We start from the raw sequence: 27269 nt of genomic DNA, 5'->3' as shown, positions 1-27269 counted from the left end.
TGTTACATTATATGTTGAGTTTCTTGTCTTATGCTTTCACAAACGTATCAAACTTTCTTACAGCTCAGCTCAATCGTCCTCTTCAGAGAATTTAGTCCGCTTTGAGACATTCACACATCCGGATGAGTTCAACAGGCTGTTAGATTTATCTCCTGTTTGGCCTGGTGATGCTTTTGTGTCGTATAACACTGTGTTACGGGATTCCGACGGTTCATACGAGGCTCAAAATCAAACCTACCTACCACTGGTCATGTGGTAGGTGTGCAGCTCAACCAAAGGCACTGGTGTCTAAAAAAAGAACCGTATTGACAGGAAAATCGCACAGAGGAAAAACTGTGAAATCAACAAAGTAAGTTTATGAACGTGCCAAAGTATCGCAAGACCGTCCATCATTGACCGCCTGACAACCAAATCTCGCGATACTGCCGAGCCAGAAACCAGTGTTGCCATGTCCGCTTATTACAAGCGACTCTGGGGCGGCCATAGCTGAGTGGTTAGTGAGCCCGCCTAGGGAGCCAGAGGCCCTGATTGCCCCAGGTACGATTCCAGGCCACGCCAGCATATGTGTCGATGAAATGAAATTTGTCCCTGAGCAAGACTCTTAACCCCTAATTGCTCACAGGTTCTCATTGGAAACAAGCCCGCAAGGACTTTCATGAACGTCCTGTTAAAAGGAATTATCCTTATCCTTATCCTATCCTGGGCTTATTTTTCTGTGAAGTTGCTTGTAAATATTTTAGTTGCGGGTTGTGGTTTATTGGGCTTGTTTCTAAAGTGTAGTTGCTTATTTGGGCTTGCTTCACAATTAAACAAATATTTTAACCAGTGGTTCTCAAATATTTTCATGGTCTCCTAAATTAAAACGCATTTGTCCCTAACCCCCATCTGACAATGTTTTGTGCCAGGGAGCCCCATAGCAGATTTGTGTTGTTATTCCAAATATTCCACCTTTTATTTCAAGATGTTTTGAAAAACGCGTTGTGAGCTTGTAGATCGGCTAGTTTCAATGTATGCATAAGGTTGGGGGGATCAATCCTCTCAAAATGAAACGATCTCAGGAGTTGCGTGACAATATAATTGGCACAGCCTCCGACGGTATTCCTCCCAGCGTATTCCTCGAGTCCCGGCGGCAGCGACCCGCGACTCGCGTCGGCGCAACCACACTCTGCAATTGCCCTGAATTGCGACGCGTCTAGTTATTATTATTATTATTATTATTATTATTATTATAAAGCCGAAGGAGAGCAGGAGGAGTACCGAGAGAGAGGCCTGCGTAAGCATTATTATATTATATTATTATTATTATTATTATTATTATTATTATTATTATAATAAAGCCGAAGGAGAGCAAGAAGAGCACCATGAGAGAGGCCTGCGTAAGAATGATTATATTATAATATTATTATTATTATTATTATTATTATTATTATTATTATTATTATAAAGCTGAAGGAGAGCAGGAGGAGCACCGTGAGAGAGGCCTGCGTAAGAATGATTATATTATAATATTATTATTATTATTATTATTATTATTATTATTATAAAGCTGAAGGAGAGCAAGAAGAGCACCATGAGAGAGGCCTGCGTAAGAATTATTATATTATAATATTATTATTATTATTATTATTATTATTATTATTAATATTATTATTCATATTATCATTATTATTATTATTATTATTATTATTATTATTATTGTTATTGTTATTATTATTGATATTATTATTATTATTATTATTATTATTATTATCATTATTATTATTATCATTATTATTATTATTAGTAAGCTAGGGTACGCACAGATCTTGTACTTATGTACATATTATCCACTAGCCTGGCATGGCCAGACTAATATCTCTGCATAGATATTAGTCTGGAATCTCTGTGTGAACCTGCATTTCCAAGGGGCCAATAAAAAAAATGCCTCTGGTGATAAACCCGCCCCATATTTTCATACTGGGCCCTGATTGGTGCCCCACAACTTAGGAGGCAGGGAATCCATTCACCACCGAGCGGGCCGAACCAAATCTGATGAAGGCATTTTGTTTTGTTGCACTGGTAGATTCATCTGGTTTCCAGGCTACATTTCTGCATCTTTCCACAAACAGAGTCTGATTGAAAAGTAATCAATAAAGCTCTGGTCCATAATCTATATAAATGGTAAATGGTTCATTTATATTTATGTAAAGCGCTTCTATCCGAAGCGCTTTACATTGATTGTGCCATTAACCCATTCACACACACATGGAGGAGGAAACCATGCAAGGCACCAACCTGCTCATCGGGAGCAATTAGGGGTTCAGCGTCTTGCTCAAGGACACTTCCACACTAACTCTGGGGGAGCGGCCCAGCCCGGGATCCAACTGGGAACCTTGCGGTTTTCCAGTTCACTCTACCCGGCCACTCTACCCCTGAGCCACTGCCGCACAACCTTTAATTATATATATATATCTATATATAGCAGTGTTCCAGTATGCCCTGGATTCCAGCATCATATTTTTACCTCAGTAAACCTCAGCCTATTATTTGGTGGTGGGGTTAAACTTACACATGAGAGGCATTACGTTATTAACGATCAGCTGATCCATCGTGTAATCGAGGGACTCGCTTCCAGACGGAACAAATAAGATGCTATGGCGACGCAACGTGACACGTTGTAAGCTTGCAGATCTGTTATTTTTGATGAGAGACGAAGTTGAAATTCTTCACGTGGTGAAGTTGGTTTAACGTTGGGTGAATTCTGTTGCCTTTTATGATGTGAAATGGGACATGGAACAATGCAAATGATCTCCAAGCGCTTGTGATAATACGATCAGCTGGGATTCATGCAGATTCATCACGAGATACACCTGTGATCCACACAAATCTAGGCTCTGCACAACCTTTAATTAATCGCACATCAGACGTGACTTATGAAATATACACGACACTTTACACTCAAATATAGTTGGACATATATAATCATATTTGAGCATGACGACGGGTGTTTCGGGTCTCGCAGCATATGGTGTGAAAATAACAATGACACACACACACACACACACACACACACACACACACACAAACACGTGTGTGTGTGTGTGTGTGTGTGTGTGTGTGTGTGTGTGTGTGTGTGTGTGTGTGTGTGTGTGTGTGTGTGTGTGTGTGTGTGTGTGTGTGTGTGTGTGTTGAAAAAAAGATGTGTGTGTGTGTGTGTGTGTGTGTGTGTGTGTGTGTGTGTGTGTGTGTGTGTGTGATTTTATATGGCTGCTGTGTCACAAGACAGATTTCAGTGAAAGGGTAATAATAAAGTAATATCATATTACTGTACTCACATGTTTTAAGGAGTTGAGGTGAATGTTCTTCTTCTTGATCCAACCTGTAGGAATGAAACACACATTTATATGACACATGTGTACACACACACACACACACACACACACACACACACACACACACACACACACACACACACACACACACACACACACACACACACACACACACACACACACACACACAGTGCTTAATTAATGCCGGAGTTCTGCTCAGGAACCTGCCTCCTGCGCTCCAGTACCTCTAGAAGGCGTTCCGTCACCTCAAATGCACATACAATACAAAACTATTTATTATGAATTCAGCTTTCACATTTCCCCTCAATGAGAAGACATGTGGAAATATCCTTATGGAACCAGAGAGAAAGAGAGAGAGAGAGAGAGAGAGAGAGAGAGAGAGGAAAAAACAGACGTAGAGTGAATTGACGTAATCACCTAATATATAGCACTGGACTAGTGTTGATTTTGACAGCAAATTTTGATTCCGTTTTAGTCATAGTCTTTTGAATCAAATTCCATTTAGTTTAGTCATATTTTAGTCATCTGAAATGTTTTACTATTAGTCTAGTTTTAGTCGACTAAATGTACAGTTGATTTAGTCGTCTAAAATGTATGTTGGCGGTGCCTTGATGGCTTCCTGATGATCTTACACTTGGTTATGCTCCGAAAATAGCCGATTGTGAGATCTGTGAGATTCTTAAAGCGCAACAACCGAGCACAAACAAGCATAACATGACGTGTCTTTTAGTTCTACTGGATCTTTTCTCCACTCGTCTCTCACTAACATTTTAGTTTTTATTTGTTGACGATATTGTCAGTATATTTAGTCTTAATTTTAGTCATAGCTTATGTTTTGTTTAGTTTTTATTTTGTTTTTGTCAGTGAAAAAAGGTCAACCAACATTTTTTTGTCGACGAAATCAACACTGCACTGGAGACACATGTATTATATGACACATGTACACACTCACACATACACACATGTATTATATGACACATGTACACACTCACACATACACACATGTATTATATGACACATGTACACACTCACACATACACACATGTATTATATGACACATGTACACACTCACACATACACACATGTATTATATGACACATGTACACACTCACACATACACACATGTATTATATGACACATGTACACACTCACACACATGTATTATATGACACATGTACACACTCACACACATGTATTATATGACACATGTACACACTCAGACACACATGTATTATATGACACATGTACACACTCAGACACACATGTATTATATGACACATGTACACACTCAGACACACATGTATTATATGACACATGTACACACTCACACACATGTATTATATGACACATGTACACACTCAGACACACATGTATTATATGACACATGTACAAACTCACACACACATGTATTATATGACACATGTACACACTCACACACATGTATTATATGACACATGTACACACTCACACACATGTATTATATGACACATGTACACACTCAGACACACATGTATTATATGACACATGTACACACTCAGACACACATGTATTATATGACACATGTACAAACTCACACACATGTATTATATGGAATGTTGGGTAACGTTACTTTGAAAAGTAACTTGTTACGTTACAGGATTACTGCCATTAAAAAGTATTCCATTTCGTTACAGGATTACCTTCTGAGAAAAGTAACTTGTAACTTGTTAGAATATTTTTGCATTACCGACGATTAAAACCCACCTGCGAGGAAAATAGTGTGAATACTTCCACGACCGTAGCCTACTAAAGGGCAACCTCTCTGTCTTCTCTAAGTCTCTGCCATGTTGCACACGTGTGACAAATTAATGTAAACAAGACCAGTAATACCGACAGCCAGAAGTGGAGACCTATTATGGTATCCAGGACTATATCATTTATTAAGGGTTAATAACAGTGTGGGAATTTGCAAGTGAGGCTCTGACCTTTTGGAGTCAAGAGGATGAGACAGCAGGATGGCAAACCTATTCAAGAATAGGTAGGGGGGAGCAGGACCGGTTGCTCTTGAATCTAAGAATAATGCCATTCCTCTTAAATCATCTCTTTTTGTCTAAATCATTCATACAAGGTTGAATACATATATGTGTGGTCTTATATTGAAACTAATAAGATGTTAAACAATGATTTCATAATATGAGCTTGTGTAAAAGTGCAGTTTGATAGATAAATGTTCAGTGTTAAAACCAAGACAGATTGTGTGATCCATTGTGTTGACTGAGAAGGACCACCCCAAGAAGCCATTTGCTTTTAAAAACCTGTTTGTAAGTGGTCAAGAAGGAGGACTGGGAGGAGGTCCTATTTCAAATGTCTGTCTGTATAAAGTGCAATGTTGTTGTGATTTAAGGACACTCTGTGGATTGGCAATGCAGGTGTCACGTCTGTGGAAATAAATACATTTCTATGGACAAACCCTCTTTCAAACTGGATTCTTGTGTATTCTTGCACAAAATTATTATTATTGTCATTGTTCCCTCAAAGTTGATATCACATTCTTGCCCCTGCATTTGTAACCCCACCCAACACATACAGGTCATCGCCGCAAAAATGATCCACCAGATTCAGAATCTTCAAATACTTTTCTAACATTTACCAAAAAGTCAGTGCTAAAATTGTTTTGTAAATATGAGAAGAAGGCATCCATATCAACTCTGAACTGTATAGGTTCTCAATTACTATATCACATGACTTCCCAAAGTTGTTTACATTACTTGAGCTGATCGCATAAAAGCCTGTCTTTAATACACATCCAGTTAGCCAAAAACGGAATCAAGTTAAAATGATCTAGTTTTGAAACAAATGGTCCTGTTCCATGTAATACAATGTGTTATCGTTGTTGTTGTTTTTATGCACATGTAGTGTATTGTCTGCATGGTTGAACTGATAACCAAAATGGAAAATTACAAAGTGAAGTGAGATATCACAAACACAATGTTATTTTATGTTTAATTTTTTTTTAATCACAAATTCAACATTTATGTTCAAATCAAGTTGTCACTAAACCATTTCTAGGACTTGAAGGCCCCGTAGTGGCCTGAACATCTAGTTCAAGTACAAATCCACATGTATTGAACTCTGTTGTGTCCACTGGCATGTTTTATTCTATAAGGTGTACTTTAGTGCTGTCAGAACGAATTTAGCGATTCGTAAATAATTTGAATGTGAATTTATTTTATAGCATTTGAATGCTTAAATTGCCATTCCAATGTAGTTTTTTTTAATGTATAGCTTTTAATTAGATTTAAAAAAATCTGACCTACCAATGCAAAAATAAATGCTTCTATCACGTCACGCATGATCAACAATAAAGTTTGAGTGCATGCACTGCACACAGAAAGTTAAGAACGTCATCGCTGCCATACCACCCAATTGTGTCTCGGCCGCGCGCCTGTGTGTGTGTGTGTGTGTGTGTATGTGTGTGTGTGTGTGTGTGTGTGTGTGTGTGTGTGTGTGTGTGTGTGTGTGTGTATGTGTGTATGTGTGTCTGGTCACGCTGAGACACACCACGTTGGTTCAGCACAGAGGCAGACAAGACTCCTCCCTCCCTTTAGCCCCATAAACTTCACTTGAAAGTTACGTTTAGGAAACTTTAATAATTATGACAACCGCGTAAGTCTTTATGTTACATTGTCTGTCTGTAATGTAGAGGAGCTTCTCTGCCTCTCTCTGTCACACAGCACAGCCGTCCCCTCAACATGCAGTGCAGTTGAGCTGTAGCTCCGCCGCTGATCTGCAAGCCCACAACGCGTCACTGATGCTTGTAGGTCAGCTGTGGTCCCTGTGTGACACCGTGGTACACTGAAGCAAAAACAGGCACAACGCAAGAACGCATAGACATAAAGCGGTGATTTTTTTCAAAGAACTGCAATGGGTCACAAACGAGAGAGGAAGCGATACCCAGCATTTTACATGAAAACAACGTCGCTACAACGTGAACTTGTGGCTATCAGTGCAGACAGCGCTTGGGACGGTGGATTGAGAGCCTGTTCTCGTTAGCAAACGAAGGCTGCGGTCAGAACGGATGGATCTTGCTCTGATAGTACAGTAGCTATGTGACTTTTCAGCCGTTGCCCGCATACCCCTGGTAGCGCAGCCAGTTACACTAATTCAACACAAGCAGGAGCCACTTAAAGACATGCACACAAACACGCTGGCTCAGCACATGTGCATGCGAAGTGCGCATGTGTGCACACACTCACACACACACACACACACAAACACACACACACACACACACACCCACACACGCGCGCTTAAAATGTGGACCTGCGAGGCACACTGTGGCTCCGATCGGCACCAAACTGGTCAGGGATCTGCCATCACAATAGCCACACCAGGGACCAAGTGTGGCACCCAGGGGGCCAGCCAGAACAATTGCTCCGCCCCCTCTGTGTTCCTATTGGCTGGGCTTTAAACAGACATAATTCCAGTTCCCAGCATGATAAACTTCTGAAACTTGCTAGGTGCACTTAGACGGCCAATAGGGAAGGCTATAATTGATTAAGCCCGCCCCCTCTGTGTTCCTATTGGCTGGCCTTTAAACAGCCATAAAACCACTTTGCCAGCATGGTAAACTTCCGAAACTTGCTAGGAGCATTTAGATGGTCAATAGGGACAGGATGTAATTGCCTAAGCCCTGCCCCCTCTGTGTTCCTATTGGCTGGGCATTAAACAGCCATAACTCCAGTTCCCAGCATGGTAAACTTCCGAAACTTCCTAGGTGCACTTAGACCGCCAATAGGGACAGGCTGTAATTGCTTAAGCCCCACCCCCTTTGTGTTCCTATTGGCTGGCCTTTAAACAGTGATAAAACCACTTTCTCAGCATGGTAAACTTCGGAAACTTGCTAGGAGCACTTCAATGGCCAATAGGGACATGGTATAATTGCTTGAGCCCCGCCCCCTCTGTGTTCCTATTGGCTGGGCATTAAACAGCCATAACTATAGTTCCCAGCATGCTGAACTTCCGAAACTTGCTAGGTGCTCTTAGACGGCCAATAGGGACAGCCTGTAATTGCTTAAGCCCCACCCCCACTATGTTCCTGTTTGCCTTGACATTAATGGACAGGGATTTAACATTGTTCCTCTAGTTCATATAGCTTAATGAACACTGGGTGTGATTGATTTTTACTCAATAAGGTGCGCCTTTTCCTCGGACCAGCGGTAATAAGTTGTAGCCTAATATTACTCTCCTTTTATCAAAAACTCAAATATGAACCTAAATAAAGGCCATAACCCTTAACTAATATAGTTGGTTTCACTATTTTCCTTAGCCTGTTATTATAGCATTTATATGTGTACATGCGGGTGTTTATTATTGCAAAAATATCTCTCACAAACCATTTCAGCATGGAATGACTTCACAAATCTACTCACTTGAGAGTAGCCAGTCCAACAGAGAGCAGCTGCTCTCCTCCCGAGTCTCCTGGTCGATTGAAGCTCAGGTCGAGCTCTTTCAGATGGGAGAGGTTCGAACGCAGAGCTGAGGCCAGACAAGAAAAGCCTTCCTCTGAGACCAGACAGTGTGACAACCTGCAGAGAAACAAAACGTTTTAACCAATTGCTTCTGATATTCACGTAGAAATCCACACAGAGAGAAAACACATTATTCACCTCAGAATCTCCAATGTGCAGTGTGGACTCTTCAGTCCAACAGAGAGCTGATTCACTCCTGCATTCTGTAACTCATTGGAACTGAGATCCAACTCTGTCAGACTAGACGAGTTGGAACTGAAAAGTGATGATAATTCCTTACAGCATTTCTCTGTGAGGTTAGTTTGTCTCAAACTGAAAAAATAGATATAGATAGATAGATAGATAAATAGATAGATAGATAGATAGATAGATAGATAGATAGATAGATAGATCACAAATCTGAATACTCACTCAAAAGTACACAAAATGAAAACTTACAATTCAACCTATAGCAGTGTTAGCCCTATCCACTAGCAACAATTTGTCCACTATGCCAGCTGTACGTGGTAAAATCTGTGTTCCATTGTGATCAGGTTAACATTACAACATTATTCCCTTGCTTTTGATTGTTATGTCAAGCCCAAAGAGAAAACATATCGACCACCAAATCGTGTTAAAATGTGTGCATTACTGTGTTTTTCTTCTATTATGGTTAAGGGTGACAGAGCTAGGAAGGGCGGGGTTCTCAGAGACTATTCAATACAGAGAGCGAGCACTGGAGAGAAAGAGAGGAATTTTACATTATTTTTACCTTTTACACACCGAAAGAGTGAATCACCATTCGAAGGTGTTTTTCTCTCATGTTTTCAAATGCTATTATATGAGAATGATTGAGTAATTGCGGGGGGTGGGGGGCAGCTATGTTATTTATCCAGAAATTAAACAGAAGTTTAACACAGAAACAGAACTGAAAATCATCACATTTCTATAGTTATAACATAATGGAAATGTGTTATAACATCAGCATGAACTGATCTAACCTGAGGATCTTCAGTCTGCATTGTTGACTCTCAAGTCCAGGAAGGAGCAGCGATACCCCTGAATCAGTCAAGTCATTATGACTCAAGTCGAGTTCATGAAGACTTGAGTTGGAACAGAGAACTGAGGCCAGATTTCCACAGCAACTCTCTGAGAGGGCACAGTAACTCAGCCTGAATGGAGAGAAACACATATGAACATATTGTCTTATGTAAGTATCTTTGTCGTCTGCTCTGATAACTGTGTTCATGAAACTGTATCATAAATAAATCATATTCTCATATTACTGTACTGTCACCAGCTATGCACCTGGTCACTGGATAATGCATAATAGATCCTATTAGATCTGTTAGTCTCTCATGCCTGTTTAGTTTCCACCTGTGTTGAAAAGGATTGTTTCACCTGTTTATCCTGGCCTGTTTAATTTCCTCTTTTTGTTCAGTGCATTGCTTAGTCTTTGTGTTAACACTCTGACTCGGTTTTTATAGTTACCTCTTGCATTTTGGACGTCTACTTGTCTTTTTTGGATTAATAACCTGTGCCTCTGAGCCAGAGACAGTTTACCCATTTATGAACCTTTACAACTGAGCCTGATCTGTTGACTGTGTACTGGACTATGTCTGTTAAGCCCTTTTGAACTGTTAAACGTATTGTTAAACGTAAGAGAACACCTGAAGTCGGACACAGTCAGCTTTTAAATGATGTGCCGAATGTTGAAATCTGAAAATAGTTCAGAATCAACTTTATTGTCTCAACACAGGTTTACAGGTGTAAAACAGTGGGTGAAATTTGTTTTTGTGCAAGTTTTACATCGTTTTTATTTCCATAAGAGAACGGGAAGAATAAAAAGGGGGGGGGGGGCAAGGGGGAAGAGAGATCAATAAAAAACAAGTTAAAAACAAACACATTATCTACATATTTAGACCTATAAGGTAAGTTAACCTGAGGTAAGATATAAGGTGTGGTAAGTACCTGAGGTAAGATATAACGCTATGGATGTTAGTTAAGGTGCGAGAAAAAAACAGAAATGTTGTACATGGGATTAAGGTGCAAAGTGTCCGCGTGTGTCGACATAATCCACATAAGGTAACTGACACTGGAATAATCCGCAGGTAGGTCTGAAATTTGCTACAAATCATTTTTGGAGGTCACTTTTCGATTTAAGAAACTGGGCCACTCGTAAATCAAATATGACGGCCATTTATTTTAAAGAGGTGGTGCCATAGTTTTGCACTTTTTCATGTGTCTATGAGGTTGATAGAACTTCATTAAGCCCCCTGGTGGTGTTTTTATGGTGTTTTATGTCTTCTCTGACTATTTTGAGTTTCTACCTGGAGGCTGAAACCTTGAGGGTCAAACGTGCCAATAGAAAAACAGCGCTTTAGTGACATAGTAAAAACATACCCTCCCCCTCATTATCATAACACAACAGGTGTGGGCATGAGGAGGAGGAGGGACTAGGACAGGTGGGTGGTGCTAAGGTGGTGGAGGAGGTGCTAAGGTGAGAACCAGGTATACTTAATGAACTGGAGGTGTGTCCACATAAAAACATAATTTTAACAATTTCTGTACACTTTTTTGAAAAAATCTTCCTCCTAGTATAACCATAATACCTGATGATTATGTTTTAGGGGGGGAAAAAATCACTGAAAATCACGGCACCCCGTCTTTAAGATGGGCACCAAAATTAGACTGATTTTGCTTTTCAACATATCTTTGCCAATTCTTTTGTGAGGTCAATGTTCTTTTTTTTAAACATTTTCAAACAGGAGTTACTAGTGATGTGCGGGTCGGGTTTTTGCCAGACCCAGGGGGTCGGCCTACAGGAGGCTTTGTGTCTGTCCCTCTTTTCCTCTTTTCTGTCCCTCTTTTCCTCTTTTCTGTCCCTCTTTTCCTCTGCACACACGTCATGCGAAGTCCGGCCATTCAGATTTCAACGACTAGGGGTCTGGCAGAACCAGGTCTCCTGGTTTCCTTGTTTCATGACCCGCCCCGCCCCGGAACCTAACACGCCTCAACCCGCCCGCGAACCCATATATAAATCTATGGCTCAACCCGCCCCGCGACCCGCGGTGGGAAAGAAAAGATAATCATCATCATAATAGCTCAGATTTATATAGCGCTCTTTTAAGTACCTAAAGTCGCTTTAAATGTCTACAGTAGCACAACATTGTCATGGGCTAAATAAACAAGCATGTTGTTCAAAATAGGATTTATTTATTTTTTGCGTGTGAGAGCGGCTGACCCGCTCACCCGCAGCCCGCATAATTGCCTCTGAAATCCTGACTCGACAACCCGTGGGACCCGCGGGTTACGGGTCGGCCCACTCATCACTAGGAGTTACCATTTATAACCATCAAAATTAAAACATTTAAAAAACATGCCATACAACTGTGCTCACAGGCAAACTCAGGGATTAAAGCAAAAAAATAAAAACTCATGTAATACATTTTCCCCCATCTGGTTCTGTTTTCTATGTCTTCCTCTGTGACTCCTGCATGTCCTCTCTCACCGCATCCTTAAACCTCCTCTTTGGCCTTCCTCTTCGCCTCTTACCTGGTAGCTACATCTTCAGCATCCTTCTCTAAATGTACCCGTCATCTCTCCTTTTCACATGTCGAAACCATCTTAACCTCACCTCTCTTGCTTTATCCCCAAACCTTCTAACCTGGGCTGATCCTCTATTTTAGTCATTTCTGATGTCCTTCCTCTTCACTTTTAATGAGAATCATAGCATCCTCAATTCTGCCACCTCCAGCTGCGCCGCCCGTCTTTTCCTCAGTGCCACCGTTTCTAAGCCGTACAGCATGGCTGGTCTCATTACCGTTTAATACATCTTTCCTCTCACTGGTGCCCTTCTGTCACAAATAGCTCCTGACACCTTCCTCCATCCTTTCTCTCAAAGTACTCCTTCAATTTTCTCAACACACTGTCCCTGCTTACTAGAACATTTCCATCTCTATCCTTTATCACCTTAACCTGTTGCACATCCTTCCCATCCCTTTAACTCTGTCTAGCCAATCGGTGCAGATCATTTGCTCCCTTCTTGGTGTCCAACTTCTCATCCTCTTTACCTAGCCCTCGCCATGCTTCTCTTCACCTTGCCCATAATGCTCATGTTTATCACTCTGTCTGACCATCTCTTCAACTCAACCTGTTGATGGCGGACAATGTATCAGCGTTCACGCCGCGTCCTCCGTCAGTACCCGGGCCCGCCCGGGGAAACTAATTTCCAGCAGACTAAATTATAAGAGACGACGCCTGAGAGCCAAGTCAAAGAATCCTAGTCACAGTCCTAAAGCCGAAAGCAAACAGACCCAAGAGCACCTCGCGGTAGGACCTGGCCTTCGAATACTAAAACTAAACGTCGAAGGCCTTTCTGCAGCCAAGCGAAGCCTCATCGAAGTCCTCGCCTCCCAACACTCGATTTACATTATCTGCCTCCAAGAGACTCACATTGGCACAGAGGAAACAGGCTGCTACACCATCAATGGCTTTGACCTCCTGTGCTACACTCCACATGTCAAACATGGACACCTATGTGCGTTCTGATATAGTTGAAGCAAACCACCTGACAACAACACATTTCTCAGATACCATAACCATTGGTGGCTTCCATATTGTTAATGTGTACAAGCCCCCTAGTGCCAACTGGGATCTGCAGGTCTTACCCACCCTACCCCACCCTGCCATCTATGTGGGGGACTTTAACAGCCACCACCATGACTGGGGATACCCAGTGGTTGATAGTGATGGTGAGGCACTTTCAGACTGGGCATCTAGAAATGACCTTGTTCTGATACACGACCCCAAACAAAGAGGAACTTTCCACTCTGCCCGGTGGAAAAAAAGACTACTCTCCTGACCTGTGCTGGGTCAGCTCTTTGAATGGAACGCCTTATCCTGCACAGATCCTCATTCTTGACGATTTTCCACACAGTCAACACCGGCCCTTGCTCGTACACATTGGCCTACATCTCCCAGTCATAAACAGCCCAAGAAAGATGCGCTGGAACTTGCGCAAAGCCAACTGGAAAAAATACAGTGAAACCTTGGACCGGAGTGTCGTCACCATCCCACTCCACACCATCACTGTAGATGAAGCATACAACCGCTTCTGCAGCGCCATCTTCAAAGCTGCCCGCACAGCAATTCCACGAGGCTACGACCCCTCTACGTCCCATGTCTGGACGGAGAAAGCGCTGCCCTCCTTCAAGCCTACAAAACATCAGGGGACCCTGAGATAGCAGACCATCTCATTGAATCGCTAACTACAGCCCGGCGAAAGAAATTGGAGGAGACGGTTGCTGACCTGAATTTTACCCACTCTAGCAGGAAATGTTGGAGCCCCATACGCCGCCTAGGAGCTGCACAGAAGCCCCCTAGCCAAAGCCAAGCATCTGTCACACCCAACCAAGTTCCCACCTACTGTCTATTACAAAAGCAACCCAGGACAAACACACCAGAAGAGCAGTTACAACTGAGCTAAAGAAACATCGAAAAACTCTCGGAGAGGAAAGAAACCCTGAGCCTTTTGAGGTTGCTGAACTGGAGAAAGTCCTGCAGGGCCTGAAATGTGGAAAGGCAGCAGGATATGACAACATCTCTCCAGAGTTCGTGAAACATCTTGGAACCCCGAGACCTACCCTGGCTGAAACAATTCTACACCAGGATCACACAGACAAACTTGATCCCAAAGAAATGGCGGACAGCAAAGGTTATTGCCATACCAAAACCTGGCAAAGACCACAAATTACCAGCAAGCTACCGCCCAATCTCCCTACTCAGCGTTCCCTTCAAAATCCTGGAACGCCTAATACTGCAACGTATTTCTCCAGGAGTAGAGGATATTCTCTGCGTGGATCAGGCAGGTTTCCGCAAGGACCGCAGCACAGGAGAACAACACTGGCCCTTACCACCTTCATCGAAAATGGCTTCGAGAGCAGACTAAAGACAGGGACTGTGTTCCTCGACCTCACAGCCGCCTATGATACTGTCTGGCACAAGGGCCTCCAACTGAAACTCACAATGGCGCTCCCTGCCTGGGCATTCTAAGCTCAATGAAGACCTGGCTAAACTGGACCAGTTCTGCAAAACCTGGCGCCTAAAACCAAGCCCAGCTAAAACTGTCGCCAGTGTATTCCATCTCCACAATGCAAAAGCTGCCTGAGAACTAAACATCCACCTGAGCGGACTCAAGCTGAAGCATGCCTCTAATCCAACCTACCTTTGGAGTGACCCTTGACAGGACCCTATCCTTCAAGGAACATCTAAAAGGGACGGCAGCTAAGGTGAAGTCAAGAAACAACCTGCTCTGCAAGCTCGCTGGTGCAAAATGGGGGGCGGCAGCCTGCACACTGCGCACCTCAGCACTGAACCTTGCATATTCTGCAGCTGAATATTGTGCCCCTGTCTGGTCCAGGTCATCTCATACACACCACGTGGACACCCAGCTCAACACAACCATGAGAACCATAACCGGGACTATTCGCTCAACACCACTCCCCTGGCTCCCTGTCTTATCAAACATAGCTCCTCCACATATCCGGCGAGCAGCATTTACTCAAAGGATGCTTCAAAAGTCCAAAGACTCTCCCCATCAACCAATCCATGCAGACATCTACAACCCACCCACTGCTCGACTTCCATCCAGACGGCCAATTTGGAAGAACACCCCACCAGCTGACCTCACCATCCAATCAGCTTGGAAAAATTAATGGGAGTCCAAGGAGGTCCCAAAAAAAACATCTGGTGTCAGACCCCAACCAACAGGTCCCTGGCACCAACCTTCCAAGGAGACAATGGTCGACACTCAATCGATTCAGGACTGGACATGGCCCCTGCTTGGCCAGCCTTTACAAGTGGGGCCCCAACGGATTCAAGGACCCCAACGGAAACAAGTCCGCAAGGACTTTTTTGGCCGGACCTTTTAGACAAAAGCATTATAAATGTAACTGTGTTGTTTTACATTATTTTGCCTAATAAAAATGTCAATCAATTTCAATCAATGGGCCAGTAGCCCAAGCCCACTGTGTGCTTGTGGAGAGAAGCAAACTATGGAGCACATCATAGAAGTTTGTCCAAAGACTGAAAGGAGGATTAGTCACCCTCCATACAGCAGACCAGGAGGCAACTGTGCTTGGCTTAAGGACTTTGCATTCCCTAAATAAACCTGTTGATATACTCTTCCTTTAGGATTATATCTACCCCATTCCTCCTCTCGTCCACTGCATGGTAGAACAGTTAAACCCCCTCCAAAACTCATGGCCATGGATTAATGATCTCTCTAGAAGGGAGACCTGGTCTACAACAAGGTAGCTATAATGGTGAAATGTGGGAAATGGGAATGGGATTTTTTTTTTTTTTTTTATGGTTATAAATGGTAACTCCCATTTGATTTGGTGATTGACCTCACAAAAGTAAGCAAATAAATCAGTCAAATTTTGGTGGCGATCGTGAAATAAATGGCCGCCATCTTTGATTTACGATTGGCCCAGTTTCTTAAATCGAAGAGTGACCTCCAAAAATTATTTGTAGCAAATTTCACACTTGTGTCACCATTTGAACTATTTTCTTCTTTTTATCCAGAAATGAAACAGAAGTTTGTAACTATTTTGTGTAAAATAGTTTTTTATATTGAATGGTTTCCTCAACATTCAAACCTGTGTAATATGAAAAAAGTAAAAAGACAAAAAGTGGAAACATTTAGGCCTACAAAACAACATATTTCCGTGATTTAACACTCCCATGACTGGGGGTTCCATTGTCTTTTAAATAGCTATTAACATTTCAATTGCACTCTGCTCAGTCAGTGAGCTCACATATGTTTTTGCAGGCAGGCAGAAACATTATAAAATAGGCTAACTTGTAATGGTATTAACTGCAGATTCTGTATGTAAAATCTTTATAAAAAAAGCGTATAAAACAGCGTGATCTGTAGCGTTACATTAAACTGTTGAGAGAAACATGGATAGCCTATATGAACCACTGAAGCCTCTGTCTAATTGTGACTGTCTCCATTGTCCAAAACACATGGATATCTCTTGACAAACCAATATTATTATTATTCATAATAATAATGTATTTATTTATTATTCATAATAATAATATTCACATTTGCCTGAGCGTAAAGCGTCTCCTTCTATCAGCTGTCCAAGTGAACACATCGGTATGTTTCAAACATGTGCTCAATCCTGCGCAAAATATCTGATTTACAAGCCTAAAATAGTCGCTGCGTGACAAGCTCTATGCTTGTAGATCTGGTCTTTTTTCGCTGCTTTGCAGTGAAGGGGAAAGTGGTTGGGTTGCCAAATTTTGCGAGAGAAATAAGCAGTCAGGTCTATGAACATTTTACTGCATGAGTTGTGTCTGTCTGAGTGTGTGCCCTGAGAAAAAGTGAGGCATGAAGCAGTAGTGTGCTGTCTGTCTCCTATATGTAGCTCTTAGCGCAAGTTCAAGAAAGAAGATCTAGAGTTGTTCATATGCTCTGCAGTCAATCAGCCAAACTGCCAACCTGCAGTCAATCTGCAGTCAGCCAATCAGGCGGTTGGACTCCGCCTTTAAATATCACTGCCTCTCACACTGGTCATTCTCTTTCCAGCATGCAGCAAGCAACCCACCTCCATCCCCGAACTCCACCTTGTCTCTAGCGCCTAGAGTTAAGAAGGAAGGAGGGTCTCGTCTCCGCACTGCCACCACCAGGGTCTAGACTCCCGGGATTCCCCCCTTAATCATATCTCATACTCATGTACAGGGGGGGGTTCTCCCTATTAAGCATATCCTATACATATGTACGTTGCATATGTACGATAAATGTTAACGGAGTCGCCAAAACGTTTATTGAATAATTGCTACAATGTTCCATTCAATAAACTTCTCATGTATAACAACTCGATCTCTATATTATTGAAATGTCATCATGATTTGTGTTTGTGGGGATCTCATTTTAAACAAGTTTAGTGCTTTATGAGCCTTCCAGTTTAGTAGACCGTGTAGGCCTACAGATGTTTTTAATGGTGTGATATTTCTTTCTATGCAACTGCCTATTGTTGCACTTTGAGATTTTCAAATGTAAAGTGCATTATAAATAAAATGTAGAAGTACTCTGTTACAAGTAAAAGTCCAGAATTAAACATTTACTTCAGTAAAAGTACAAAAGTATTGGTATCAAAATGTACTTAAAGTACCAAAAGTATTGGTATCAAAATGTACTTAAAGTACCAAAAGTAAAAGTACAAAAATGTTAGAAAATAGCAGATCTACAAGCTCACAATGCGTCGCGATGTGACGCTTGTGAGCTTGTAGCAATGTTTTTATCTTTTACGTCATACAAAAACAAGCCCAAAGTCACTTATAATAAGCAGACATGGCAACAGTGCACCGAGAGAGAGCGAGTCCCTTGGCCAGGCTGATAGTGAAATGCAAATCATCCATTAACTAGAACAATGACGGTCTGCGGGCCAGTGCAGGGGGTCTCGAGGTGTGAACGGCTCTGTGCCTGTGGGAGAAAGGGTGAGAGTGGTCCAAATAGCCGAAATATAACTGGGATGGTATATGTATAGCTAATTTCATATTTATAAAACGTTTTAGATTAAAAAAAACAGAGATGATTTTAATGGAATATTTAGGAAAAGTCATGAAAGGGGAACTTCCTCAGAGCTTAAACAATTTATAGTTTACGTACTTGTCCACCGAAACACAAATCCTATGGAATAACACCAATGATCATCACAATCATGAAAACATTCTATATGAACATATTGAATTCAGTGTCATCATAGATAATACCCTCTCTGAGTGGTTTTCTGTGCACACAGTGACCATAGACTGGATCACAACCAACACAACAGCAGACAGACAGACAGACAGACAGACAGACAGACAGACAGACAGACAGACAGACAGACAGACAGACAGACAGACAGACAGACAGACAGACCTCCAATGGACCCTGTTCTCCCACCTGAAAGATCCTAACTTTGCAGACAATCTCACTCTATTTTCAACCAACTACTCCAACATACTGGATAAAACTGACAGGATTCCAAGCAATACAGACTTAAAACTAGAAAAGTGTGCTCCTCGGAACACAGGTCTCCGCCAGGCTGGGTTGCCCACCCAGGGCCCGCAAACATTGAAAGACAGTCATAGCCACTCATAATGAGATCTGAAATATCAAACTCATACAACTTGATTCCTCCCCACACACACACATGATGCACAGCCTGCGTAGCTAGTTCAGGCAGTCAACTCAAGGCAGCGCACCAACCTGATCAGGTGACCAGTCACATGCACTCTTCTCCTGATCTGAGCGGCTATTTAAACTTCTCTCCTGGCTGTGCCATTGTTCTGCTGTTGCTCTCCTCTGCTGTCGTTGCTGTCTCTCTGCTGTCTCTCTGATGTCTGTTGCCTCGCTGTCTGCTGCTGACCATCAAGTTTTACAATCCCACCGCCTCCCCGGCATCCACCTGTAGGCTCTGTTTCTAGATTACCCTTAAGGGTCTTAATTCATTCCCTGTAATTCTATTTGGCATGTAACTTAAATGTAGGGTAAGTGATATTTTTGGGCTAAAACAAAAAGTATTTTGTTAAAAGGTTAAAGCACTATATTGTGATAGTAATCATTTCTATAGAGTGTTTGTTCAGTAACAGGAGTCTCCCCGTCTCTCCAGCTCTTTAATAAACATAAAATACATTTTCCGGTAGGTGTCAAAATCTCAGCCAATCAGGAAAAAGTACCAATTTTTAAGCTTCATTTTTATAGTGTTCCAGTTCCAATTTTGCCTGCTCATTTCTTAGTGTCATCACTTCACATTTCACTTGTTTAATCTATATCCTGATTGAGTTCTCTATCCTGATTGGATAAAATTGGAAATGAAACTGAAACTGAAACGAAAATGCATTTTCTGTTTCATAAAGAGCTGGAGAGACAAGGAGACTCCTTTTACTGAACAAACACTCTATAGCAATGAGTACTATCACAATATAGAGCTATTTAACACTTATTTTAACCAAAGAAAATCACTTACCCTACCTTTAACTAAAATGTTCATGCTTACAGGGAATGAATAGAGACAGAGCCCTGAGGCCAAACTATGCTTCATATATCTATGCTCAATTATGCTCAATAAAAATATATTCTAAATTCAATCTAAGAGTTGTCTAACTGAAATGTGTTCGTTGTCACTACAGTTGTATCCTACTGACTCACCTGCCAGTGAGGAGCCCCCACTGGGAGGACGTAGATCCTCCCCCTAACACTCAGCACCTGCATGGCTGAGCTACCACACAGCTGGATGTCATTGAGTATTATTAGTCTGTTCTTGGTGCAACAGTAGTTACAGAGTGTTCCAGAACTTTCTTCTTTCATTTGCTCTTCATGTGCGTAAATGACCAACTTAAGTGCTGCTATTTGACTGTATATTTGTGTAAGTTCATAGTTTGGCTGTTTTGATAAAGTTGAGCTAAAGTAACATTGATAATTTCTCAAATGTTTGCTGATGTTCGTGGAGTTAATCCTACCTTAAGTATTTACTTTGTGGGTTAACTATGTTATAAGTTGTTATTATGGGGTTGATATGTTTGTATGAATGTTAACCTGAGTAGTTATTGTACACAAGATATTGATAATTCAGTCATTGTTCTATTCACCATATAATAATGTTCAACAGACGTTCCCTTTTCATGTGTTGTTAGTATTGTATATGGTTGCTAGAATGCACTGTATTCTATACAGCTGTTTGATTCCAAGTGTGGGATGATAATGTTTGTTTGATGATTATTATTCTGCATATTGTATAATTGATAATTGAAGTACATATTGTGTATTATGTCATTTCAGAAACCACATCACATCATGTCACATCACTGCCGTAATAAATCACAGTGAGGAATACAAGGTGTCATCATTTATAGTTGTGAGAATTATGGTTATGTTTGTGTTTACTGACTGAATTATTCACTACAGTTCAGTTTCATTCTAATGACTCGTTCACCAGTTGGTTCAGTGCTTGACTAGAGCTCTGCGTAGGGATGCCCAGATCAATAGGACACACACACACACGCACGCACGCACACGCACACACACACACACACACACACACACACACACACACACACACACACACACACACACACACACACACACACACACACACACACACACACCCTTGGATAGACCACTGGAATAATCTAAATGATCATTAGTATTACATCTCATATATACTAACCTTTGTAAACAAGCTGTTGTTGTTTTCATCTTGAATTGACTAAACTAAATCCACATGTCAGAGAGTTTTAGGGAATTTTAGCAAGACGTTTGGACTATCTGTGAAAACATTTACAACCAATAGCTTTCTTCACCAATGTGTTCTTATAGGTGTCTAGAATCACCTCTCAATTAATGCAAACCCAAGTCCTTGTGGAAAATCCTGGAGCAATATTTTCTTATTTTATTTTTCAGAATAGAATCAATTCAAAAACACCCCAATCCCCTACCATTGATTATACACTGTGCTTTACATTACAGCTTAACAATAACCAATATACCAGATGGTATATTAGGCCAGGGAGATATTAGATGGCCAGGGAGACATTTTTACTCAAAAATAATGGTTGGAATGGATTCAGCACCCCTGAAAACCCCTAGTTAGAAACCTCACAAGGTACTTTTAGACTTTTAATTTTTTTCATATTTTTCACCCAAGCCCTCTGGGCTCCTTAACTTTGATTGGCTCTCCAGGATTTTCCAAGAGGATTTGGGTTTGCATTCATTGAGAGGTGATTAGACAATGGTGAAGTAAGCTATTCGTAGTACATTTTTTCACAGATGGTCCAAACATCTTGATCAAATTAAAAAACTAAGAGTGTTGTTATTATATTAGAGTAGTGATCTCACTGTGGAAACGTTTTCAACCCAACTGTATATATTATTGCCTCAAGGTGATGTAACATTAGTAGGTTCATGATGGCTCGTTAAGTGCCTGTATGCACATTTCATTACAGGCAGGCAGACAGGCACTCTCTCTCTGCCCGGAGAGAGAGGCAGACAGACAGGTAGACAGACAGACAGACAGTCAGACAGACAGACAGACAGACAGACATGCACTCTCTTTGAGAGAGAGAGAGAGAGAGAGAGAGAGAGAGAGAGAGAGAGAGAGAGAGAGAGAGAGAGAGAGAGAGAGAGAGATAGATAGATAGAAATAATAAGCACTACTGACGTCAGAATCTTCAGTCTACAGTGAGGACTCTTCATTGCATCACAGAGCATCTTCACTGTAGCATCATTCAGGGAGACATCAGATATCTCCAGTTCAACCAGATGGGATGGATTAGAGCTGAGAGCTGACACCAGGACCTCACAGTTTGTCTCATTGATGGTACAGTCAGCAAATCTGTAATTACACATTAAAAGAGAAAATGTGTGAATATGACAAAACAATTAGTTTATACAGCATCACACTACCAATAACAACACTATCACAGCTAGCACTACTACTACTATTACTACTATGGAGGTAGAGATAATTAGACTATTAGTTTACTGTTATAATTATGAGTTATCTTAATAATAAAGGTAAATGTTTTAACTTAATTTGTTAATTTGTGACAACAAACACACACACACACACACACACACACACACACACACACACACACACACACACACACACACACACACACACACACAACCCCACACACACACACACACACACACACACACACACACACACACACACACACACACACACACACACACACACACACACACACACACACACACACACACACACACACACACACACACACACACACACAATGACATTCACTCGTATCCATGACATCTACTACATTACCCATAAGCCTCACTGATCCTTGGCCAATCACAAGAGCAAGACAACTAACACTCACAGTCACATGATGTGGTGATGAGTTCAAGCTGTCATTTCAATCTAATGTTCAACAGCCCACTATGTGTTACAAACATCTGTACTGTCTCCATCATGGCAAGAAGTGTATTAACTTAGTTATTAAGTTTGCCTTCAGGAAACAGGCTCTGTTCATGATTGGCTCAGCAGCAGATGTGAACTAGAAACACACGACACCTGTTTCCTGTTCAAATCTGCTGCTGAGCCAATCAAAGGAAGCTATGAGAAACTGACCTAGAACAGGAAACAGGAATGTCACCGTATGGAAGAGGAACTACAGTCATGCACAGAGAAGTATCTCAGTACATAACTCTTTAAACCACATGAACACTAGCCTCCCTATTCTGAGGTAAACATTCTGCAAAAATAGCCGATCTACAAGCTCACAACACTTTGTGATAATATGTAATATATGGCTTAACGTGAACATTGATTACCACTACTGCTATCATTATTAATACTTTATTAATATTGATTTACTTTATCAGTGGTGGAAAAAGTACTCACATTTCTTACTTATATGTAAAAGTATCAATACTGCAATGTAGAAACACTCTGTTACAAGTAAAGGTCCGGTAATAAACATTTACTTGAGTAAAAGTACAGAAGTATTGGCATCAAAATATACTTAAAGTACCAAAAGTAAAAGTACTCAGTATGCAGAATGTCCCGTTTCACAAGTTACCATTATGTCTAAAATGTATTAAAAATCTTTTGAAAACAGCAGATCTACAAGGTCACAATGTGTTGTGATGCGACGCGTTGTGAGCTTGTAGATTGGCTTTTTTTCAAATAGCCAAAGATTAAATAGGGCTGAAGTGGTTAATGTATGTTTGTAATAATAATCAAAATCTACAAAGTAACTAGTAACTAAAGTTTTCAAATAATTGCTGGTGAGTAAAATTACAATATTTGTCTCTGAGATGTAGTGGAGTAGAAGTAAAAGTATAGAAAATCGGAAGTAAAAGTACCTGAATATTTTACTTGAGTACATGTATTTAGTTACTTTCCACTAGGGATGGGCAATATTATCGATTTCGCGATATATCGCGATATTTTATTTCACGATACTGTATCGATACTCCAGGCCGCCATATCGCGATGTTTTGGAAAAAATTAATATATATATCTTTCTTTTTCAGATACAGGCTTTATGAAAAAACATTCAAAGAACCTATCACTGATCTGCAGCTACTCAATATGTAGTGTATATATATACAATATATCGCAATATGAATCTTATCGCAATATATTGCAGTATGTATCGTATCGCAATATATTCTGATATAATCGTATCGTGACCCAAGTATCGTGATACGTATCGCATCGTGAGACGCAATATATCGCAATATATCGCAATAATATCGTAATATATGGCCATATGTATCGTATCCAATATATCGTGATATAATCGTATCGTGACCCAAGTATCGTGATACGTATCGCATCGTGAGATTCTTGTCAATACCCATCCCTACTTTCCACCACTGCTTACTATTACTAATATTACTTCTATTATTTTATTAATAATAATAATAATAATAATAATAATAATAATAATAATAATAATAATACATTTGTAGATGTGTCTATAAACTAATATTTTGCAATGGTAGCATGACAGATTGTCAACATGTTGTAATGACTGACTGACTGCAGCTTTAGTATGATTTCCTCCATTTTGTTAAAATTCACATGAATACTAACCGAGCCTTTCTGCAGTTCCTCACAGCAGGCAGCAGTCTCTCTCCTCCCCAGCCTGATGTGTTGTATTTGCCCAGGTCAAACTCATCCAGAACCTCCTCTGACATCAGCAGCATGTAGGCCAGAGCTGAACACTGGGTATCAGACAGTTGTGTCTTAGATCTGTCCCCTGACTTCAGGTACTGTTGGATCTCCTGATGTACTGATTCATCCTTCATCTCCATCAAACAGTGGAAGATGTTGATACATCTGTCAGGAGAGGCATCACCATCATCATCATCGTTCATCTCCTTCAGGTTGTTGATGGCTCTCTGGATGCTCTCTGGACTGTTCTCTGTCTGACCCAGCAGGCCTCCTAACAGACTCTGATTGGACGGCAGTGAGAGGCCGTGAAGGAAGCGGACGAAGAGATCCAGGTGGCCGTTTTTACTCTTCAGGGCTTTAAGCATGGCTTTCTTCAGAAAGTCATCCAGGGACATGCGACTGTTGTCAGCTTCTTCTTCATCCTCATTTTCAGGATCAGAATCTTCGAGGAATGACTTCAGCACGTTCATGTTCTTCTCAGTGAAACAGTGGAACAGGTAAACTGCAGCCAGAAACTCCTGAATGCTCAGATGAACAAAGCTGTAGACCTTTCTCTGGAAGAGCACGCACTCACTTTTGAAGATCTCTGTACACACTCCTGAGTACAGCGAGGCCTCTGTGACATCAAGACCACACTCTTCCAGGTCTTCTTGGTAGAACATGATGTTGCCTTTCCCCAGGTGTTCAAACGCCAGCCTGCCCAGCTTCAGAAGAACCTCCCAGTCAGACTTCATGAGCTGCTGTTGACTCACCCCATCTGTCTCATACTTTTGCTTCTTCCTCCTTCTCAGGACCAACAGGAAGTGGCAGAACATCTCAGTCGGGGTCTTGGGCAGCTGTCCTGTCTCGTCTGTCTTCAACATGTCCTCCAGAACGGTAGCAGCGATCCAACAGAAGAGTGGGATGTGACACATGATGTGGAGGCTCCTTGTTTTGTTGATGTGTGTGATGATTGTGCTGGCCAGCTTCTCATCACTGAATCTCTTCCTGAAGTACTCCTCCTTCTGGGGGTCTGTGAACCCTCGTACTTCTGTCACCCTGTCAACACATGCAGGAGGGATCTGATTGGCTGCTGCAGGTCTGGTAGTTACCCAGAGGAGAGCTGAGGGAAGCAGATTCCTCTGGATGAGGTTTGTCAACAGCATGCCCACTGATGATGTCACTCTGACATCAGAAACAATGTCATTGTTGTGGAAGTTCAGTGAAATTCTGCTTTCATCCAAACCATCAAAGATGAACACAGTCTTACAGGCAGCAAGCTGCTCTGCTGTGAGCTCCTTTAATGTTGGATGGAACTCATGGATCAGTGTGAGAAGACTGTACTGCTTATCTCTGACCAAGTTCAGCTCTCTGAACGAGATCGGAATCAGGAGATCGATGTCTTGATTGGCCACGCCCTCCGCCCAGTCCAGAATGAACTTGTACACAGAGAATGTTTTTCCAATGCCGGCGATGCCCTTTGTCAGAACTCTTTGGAAGGGTGTCTCTGTGCCTGGTAACGGGTTGAATATTTCAGAGCACAGGATTGTGTTGTCAAGGGAGGTCTTCTCCATCTTGGATGCTCTCTCAAGCTGCCACACCTCATGTTGCTGATTAAGCCCTTCACTGTCTCCATGTGTGAGGTAGAGCGTTGTGTAGATCCTGTTTAAGGGGGTTCCAGGTCCTGGTCCAGTGATGTCTTCTCTCTGACCTTCTGACCTCTGTGTCAGACTGGTCTTATAGGGCTTTAAAACCCCCTGCAGACTGACATCCACTGGAACACAACAGTTCATCAATGTTAAACACATTCAGTCAGAACTTTAAATCCTATGGAAGTATAGGATTTTTTAACTAACAATGATTTATTTTCTAACCCTAACCCCGGATACAATGTAAATAAAACACACTCTGAAACAACTCAAAAAGGCAACAACAACAACATTGTTTGACTATTATACCTACTATTATATGTAATTATTCATGCATTCATTCATTTACTAAAACCAGTTGTAGTTTTGGACGTTTATAGCAACAACAACAACATTGTTTGACTATTATACCTACTATTATATGTAATTATTCATTCATTCATTCATTTACTAAAACCAGTTGTAGTTTTGGACGTTTATAGTCATTAGTGAGTTATTATGTATTACATGTATTTATTATTTACATCATATCATAAATAAATGATAAGTCAGGCTTTACTTTGTACAATGCTGGTGGGATGGTCACACACTGAAGCCCTGGACTGGTCCTCAGTCCTCTCTCTGTGGACACACACACACACACACACACACACACACACACACACACACACACACACACACACACACACACACACACACACACACACACACACACACACACACACACAAAGGTTCAGTATAGTGATTATCATGAAGCTAGTAACTAGTGATGGACGGTAACAGTACTAATTAAAGGTAGGGTAAGTGATTTTCTTTGGTTAAAATAAGTGTTAAATAGCTCTATATTGTGATAGTACTCATTGCTATAGAGTGTTTGTTCAGTAAAAGGAGTCTCCTTGTCTCTCCAGCTCTTTATAAAACAGAAAATGCATTTTCGTTTCAGTTTCAGTTTCATTTCAGATTTTATCCAATCAAGATAGAGAACTCATACAGATTAAACAAGTGAAATTGGAAGTGATGACACTAAGAAATGAGCAGGCAAAATTGGAACTGGAACACTATAAAAATTAAGCTTAAAAATTGGTACTTTCTCCTGATTGGCTGAGA

At 41.2% G+C, this 27269-nt stretch overlaps 1 protein-coding gene across 1 annotated transcript in view; it reads right to left on the bottom strand.

Annotated features, from left to right (window-relative positions):
- Positions 1–27269, bottom strand: part of LOC308084352 (NACHT, LRR and PYD domains-containing protein 3-like) — a 65663-nt gene that overhangs the window by 21986 nt on the left and 16408 nt on the right. The window contains exons 3-9 of the mRNA XM_080426966.1: positions 26722–26783; positions 24454–26287; positions 22039–22212; positions 9823–9993; positions 8981–9154; positions 8744–8899; positions 3315–3358 (exon numbers count right to left, since the gene is read on the bottom strand). Coding sequence (XP_080283092.1) covers positions 3315–3358; positions 8744–8899; positions 8981–9154; positions 9823–9993; positions 22039–22212; positions 24454–26287; positions 26722–26783 — 2615 coding nt within the window. The remainder of the gene's footprint in view (positions 1–3314; positions 3359–8743; positions 8900–8980; positions 9155–9822; positions 9994–22038; positions 22213–24453; positions 26288–26721; positions 26784–27269) is intronic.

This window comes from Gymnoscopelus braueri (assembly GCF_963280865.1).
Source record: "Gymnoscopelus braueri genome assembly, chromosome: 1".
Classification (NCBI taxonomy): domain Eukaryota; kingdom Metazoa; phylum Chordata; class Actinopteri; order Myctophiformes; family Myctophidae; genus Gymnoscopelus; species Gymnoscopelus braueri.
The sequence above is the reverse complement of the archived record's forward strand: the minus strand, read 5'-3'. Positions and strand labels throughout refer to the sequence as shown.